Below are 6,000 nucleotides of genomic sequence, written 5' to 3' on the forward strand. Positions count from 1 at the left end.
CCCACTCTGAGCAAAGACCTCCAACCCAACCCCCATGCAGCAATGAGGTACAGCCCCCACTGCAAGCACTCAGCCCCACAGGCAGCAACCGTTGCATTTTGTTGGAGCAAAAGGCTTCCCCACGGCCCACCTCTCTCTTTCTTCCTCTCTGCAGACTGTGAGTGCTATGGCCACTCCAACCGCTGCAGCTACATCGACTTCCTGAACGTGGTGACCTGCGTGAGCTGCAAGCACAACACGCGGGGCCAGCACTGCCAGCACTGCCGCCTGGGCTTCTACCGCAACAGCTCGGCAGAGCTGGACGATGAGAATGTATGCATAGGTGAGCACTCATACTGCCTCAGGAGCAGCGCTGGGCCTGGGACCTCATGCTGTGAGATGGGCTTCGGTTCAGCCCATTCTGAGGGCAGCGTGTCCACTGGGATGCTCTCAGAGGACAGCAGCTCTTAGGGTCTTGCAATCCACCAAGCCCAAAATAATATCTGCGGGCACCAAAGCCTAAATAATCTTTCCAATTGGGTTCAGATGCATTGCTGTAGCAGGGGCTGCCCATGGTGAGGGTGGTCTCAGGCAGACACGCGCACCCTCAGGGCCAGCCCACGGCACGTAGCCAGGCCTTTCCAAAGTCCCCAGCCCCTCCATGGGGGGACGAGGAGGCACGAAGCCTGCGGGCAGGGTGAGGATTCACAGCATTGTCTTCATGGCCAGAATGTAACTGCAATCAGATCGGCTCCCTGCACGACCGCTGCAACGAGACCGGCTACTGTGAATGCAAGGAAGGAGCCACGGGGCCAAAGTGTGACGACTGCCTGCCCAACTACTACTGGAGACAGGGCTGCTTCCGTGAGTAACCGGCAGCACTGCGGGCAGCCTCCCTGTCAGGGCACATAGAGGTGGGAGGTGGGCACGGACGTGGGGGGAGCTCCAATGAGGAGGGAATCTCCCATGAGAAAGGGATCTCCAATGTGGGGGGATCTCCGGTGAAGGAAGGGGCGTCTCATGAGGGGTGGCACTTCCAGAGAGGTGGAGATCTCCAACAAGGAGCGTGTCTCCTGCCCGGCCCATGGTGAGGGGTGAGCTTGGTCATTCCTCCCAAATCCAAAGCAGCTTTGAAGTCTGCAGCCCCAGATCTGTTCCTCTGGCACAGGGACTGGTCCCACTCTGTAAGGGTTTGACGATGGAGCCCCTCAGAGCCAAAGCAGAAAACCAAAAGCTTTCTGGTTCCTGCTGCATCTGAGGGGTTTCACACCCCACAACACAACCCCCACCACCATCCCTCCCTCCCTACAGCCAACGTCTGTGACGACGAGCTCCTGCTCTGCCAGAACGGCGGCACCTGCTACCAGAACCAGCGCTGCATCTGCCCCGTGGGCTTCAAGGGAGTCCTGTGCCAGCAGTCACGGTGCGAAGCTGACAAAAAGGACTGTGATGGTGCCTCCAGCACACGGGCTGCCATCAGCAGCATCGTCCTCAGCGTGCTGGGCCTGCAGCTGCGTGGCTGGGCTGACCTCTGAGGCCGGCAGGAGGGAGCCCAGCCGAGGCACAGCACCGAGGGTCCAGGGAGTGCAAGGCAATGGTGGATCTCCCCACCAGCTCCTCTGCCTTCCTTCACACTAAGACTTGCACAATGTCTTTTGGCCACTTTTCAAGCAGCTGAAAAGCAGGGCTGACTCCTGACCACGGAACCACGCGGGGCGGCCGCAGCACAGAGCTGATGGCTGAGCAGCGACGCAGGGACTGCAGCAGAGCCACGCAGATACGGCCGTCCTTCCTTCCCCGCTCCGCACAGGGCGACCCGGGGCCCTGGTGCCACAGTGCCGCAATCCAAGCGAGAATCTTTTCTTTTTTTAATGATTTATTTACTTTGGTAGAGGTTGGGGTGTTCTTTTTCTTCCCTCCCTCTTAGTGTCCCGTTTCAAAAAAGCCTCTCGTGATAACATCAGAGTCCTGCAACACCACAGGGAGGGGAAGGGAGGGAGGGAGGGAGGGAAGAGGGGACTCTGCTCCATCCCGCTGTGTAGCCCCGCCGCCAGCCGGGCCTGGCTGCTCACATACCGTTGCCTACAGCTCTAGTTGCTGCATTGATTTTGTATCTCATTGCCGGGTTTTGTTTTCTTGCACTTACAGAGAACACAGGGGCCATCAGGCGTACGGAGCGTGAGGAGGGCAGTGTCTTATCCACACATTTCCGTATAGTGTACGGTTCAAATCCTCTTCTTTTTCTTTTTGGTAGAGACTTATTTTTGTTTGAAGTAAACGTTATAAAGGAACCACAAGTTAAAGGGACATTTTGCCATGAGCGTTTGATTATGGTGTATCCTCCTACAGTAAAGCAACTATCAATTGCTGCTTGATTGCCACGTTTTCCTTTCTGTGTGCACAGTTAATTACAGGTAAAAACTTATTTTTTTGATTCATAACGTCCTCTTGTGTTTTCTGAGTCACTGGCAAGGTGCACCAACGGTGAGGGAAAAGGGAGGGAGAGACGTTGCTTCATCACTGAGAGCCGTTAATTATTTCTCCTAATTACTTTGCTGAACTTAGGTTGCACCACTAGCTGTAGACAATGAACGATATATTAAGCCCCAGCCTCATGGAAATGCCATTTCCAAATGAGCCTGCAGCTGAAGAATGCTGGGCAGCCCAGGGGTGGTTCTCCAGGGGATCTCAGCTGCCCAACCTCCCATGTTCTCCCCCAGAGATGGGGCCATGCTGCACCTTGGCAGAAGGAGCCCTTCAGTTAAGTACCTAGGACTTGAGTGTTGAGATTCTCATAGAGAATCAGCGTGGAGGAAGCAATATACAGTCAAGCACGTCAAAGACAGCGACGAGAAATAACGGGATCAGCATCAACACAACTTTAATTGCATCGTATCCAAAGCCATACCGAGCAAAGGAATTTGGTGCCTGTTTTGAGGAGCACCACAGAGGTAGGTCACAGGACTCAGTTAATCTACTACAGAAGCAAGGAGGGTCAAATTCACCCTGCTGAGATCTGATCTCTGAGGGAGTGGGCTGACACAAGCATTTCCTCCCTTTAATGCAGCTGTTTGCTGTCTGTTGCCATTGACACTTTGCTCTTTCCTTCTACTTTCTTACTGAGATATATTTCAAATCCTTATGTGTTACTGTTCTTACAAGTAATAGCACAGAACAGGCTGTAACAAGATCAAGGTCTCTAACGACATTTCTGGAAGGTGAAGCACACATTCTCCTTTCCCTGCACTAGTGTTTTTCTCTAGCAAATTAGATTAAGCAATGGAAAATCTGCTATTTCACAAAGCCATATCCCAGGCGAACTGCAGCCAGCAGATTCTCTGCAAAAGCACACTTATGAAAGGCAGGTGGGAACATGCCAAGCAACAGCAGCACTGAATTCCCACAGAAAACAACCACAGAAGAGCACAACAAGGCTCAGAACAGCCAAGATTACTGAGGGTGATGTACCAGTAAACCAAGCTTTTATGAGGGGCTGAAGGGTTTCGATTGTTTGATCGGGTGCCGTTTGTTGGGGTTTCTTTGTTTTCAAGACAAAACATCCCCAGCTTCCTAAGTCCATTCCAGAGACGGCCCCACCTCCCCATGAACCCCAAGTACCGTGGTGTTCAGTCCCTAGGCCTCTTCAAGCAAAGCCTGATGAACTGCATGCATAAGTAGAAACCTGTAGTGCTAATCCTCCAGTAGCTGTATCCTGTGCAGCTGTGTCCTGTATCAAAGCACACCTGAAAAACATTGAAGGTGGTGGGCAGGGCAAGAAAACCAAGAAACAAAACACAAGTCCACTCAATAGAGCTAGAAGAGGGAGCTGTGGTTGCAGACTGGGCAGTAGATGGCACATTCAAGCTCCTCCATGAAGCCAGCCCCACTCGGTGCAGCTCCAGGTACTGCCTCACCAGCCCAGTTGCATTGGAGAACTTACAGTCACAAAACAGAAACCCCTGCAAGACAAGAAAATAAAAAAAATCACTCTCACAAAACCTGGCATTTAAGAGAATAATGTAAATTTACAGAGAGCTTCAGCACTGCAAACCCATTAGCTAGACATTTGTTAGCACACAGGTGTTTATACCAAGAGAATCAAGCATTATTGAAATCATACAGAAAGAAACCAGCACAGCAAGTACCTGCAGACCTGAAAGTTCTTCTTAAGATGGAGATGTCTGTGCATTAATGGAGAAGCTGTCCAATGAGCTCGATGCCTCACTAGTAGAAGGGTGAGCTGACAGGCACTTCTCCTTCCAAGGAAAGCCACTTGTGCTCTTTCAAGAGGTTTTCATGTCAGCAGCCAGCATTTGATTCCTTTAAAAAAGTTTTTAGATTATACTGCTGTCTGCAAAAAAGGTGACCTCTTCAAACAGTACAAGTAGAGCTTTTGATTTTACTTGTTTACCTCAAATTCTTCTTTAACTGTTGAAAGTACTGAAATCCATGCAATCAAAAGCCTCAGACAACAAAAACTGCCTGATGTGATGGAGGACAGACCCAGCTGTAGAGAGGTCTACAGCACTTGGGCTTTATGCACATTTACATGCTCAACAAACAGACGTGTGACACCTCCATGTGAGCTGGACACAGAAATGAAAGAAATCCTGCCTATAGGAATTTACCAGGTATGCTGGTTCTCCATTGCTTTCGCTTTAAAGATGGGGAGCTCTCATCTCTGAGAGTGATTTGTGACCCTACCAGGCCAGTGGAAAAGCAGTCCATTAGTGGCAGAAAGTGCCAACAATCTCACCAACCATTTTTATTCCATAATCAGCTTCCACGAAGCATCCCAAATAAATTTAAGGAGGGAGCTGAGCAGTGTTGTCAGAAATCTGGGTTCTGAAGAGATTTCCATCGCCATCTTCTCAGCACTCCTGGCAGAGATTTGGGGCGTTCGGCCACTGTCGTGCAGAAATCACACACTGATTTCAGATGCAGAGAAGAGCTTCAGACTGTCCTAAGGGCTCCTTTTATCATTTTGATCCTCTAGGTGTCATAACAAGTTTCACTGCAGGGTGAGACGTGTGAGGAAAGCCTAAAGATAACCTGTTTTTGCCACACTGCTGTTTTCTCCTGGCCTACAACACAACCGAGGTCCAAGAGCTCCACCCCACTCCATGCAATTTCAGGGATTAAAGTAAAGAGATGGGAAGCACTTCGTAGCCAAGAACGGAGATCTTGCTTGGTGAAGCAGTGAAATCAGAACAAAACAGAGCAGCCTGTCAGGCTATACAACCAAGTTTTCTGCCCTTTCTTTGCATTGAATGTACTCAGCCTACCTTCGTTTTCATTTCTACCATCGTTTGTGTGGGAGCTGGTGGCAAATTAGTCGAGGCCTCAGCAATCAGGCACATGTGGCCAGGAGGTCTCATGTATCAGCATCGTTCAACATACAGCTCTGCTTAGCTTACATTTATTTGTATTAAAGAATAACGCATTTGGCTCCTTCCCAAGCATCTTAAAGACAAGAAAGGAGACCTAATATACGACTTGGGAATGGACTCGTTGTGGCAAGAGACTGTATTATATTGTTAACATTATAAATTCCATTTACAATACAGCAGCCATTTCATCCATCATTTATTCATGCAGACTGGAGAGGACGCCTTGCATTTTTAGGACCACAGTTCTGCTTACTCTTGGTGTTGTCACAGTCCATAGGCTGTGAATAAAGAACCCACCTCTAGCCGTTGGCTGTTGGCCACTTCTCTCCATTCTATAGGCAAAAAGTAAACTGCAACACCTCACCACCCTTCAGTAACTGCAAAAATAAAGTCTCTTAAATCATTGGGTTTCCATGTTACTTTTTGGATCTCACCTGAGGCTAACAATGTTTAAACTCATTCAGTGTTTGGAAGCTGCCAGTTTTTCTGGGCACAGCTGTCCCCCAACTCATGTGCCTTCACTTACTGGATGCTAATTACGCACAGCTCATCTGTGAGCCAGTACTGTAACCCCTCACACCTCACCAGCACTGAAACGTGAACGTAGACAAGAGACTGGGAAGAGATGCTG

The 6,000-nt window shown here is 49.7% G+C and overlaps 1 protein-coding gene across 1 annotated transcript in view; it reads left to right on the forward strand.

Moving 5' to 3' along the window:
* Positions 1 to 1,514, forward strand: part of NTNG2 (netrin G2) — a gene marked incomplete at both ends in the record, with an annotated part of 35,008 nt that extends 33,494 nt beyond the window's left edge. The window contains 3 exons of the mRNA XM_079544722.1: positions 155 to 322; positions 709 to 843; positions 1,291 to 1,514. Coding sequence (XP_079400848.1) covers positions 155 to 322; positions 709 to 843; positions 1,291 to 1,514 — 527 coding nt within the window. The remainder of the gene's footprint in view (positions 1 to 154; positions 323 to 708; positions 844 to 1,290) is intronic.
* Positions 1,515 to 6,000: the final 4,486 nt, after the last annotated feature.

The sequence above is a fragment of the Tetrao urogallus genome, assembly GCF_951394365.1.
Source record: "Tetrao urogallus genome assembly, chromosome: 19".
In the NCBI taxonomy this organism is placed as follows: Eukaryota; Metazoa; Chordata; class Aves; order Galliformes; family Phasianidae; genus Tetrao; species Tetrao urogallus.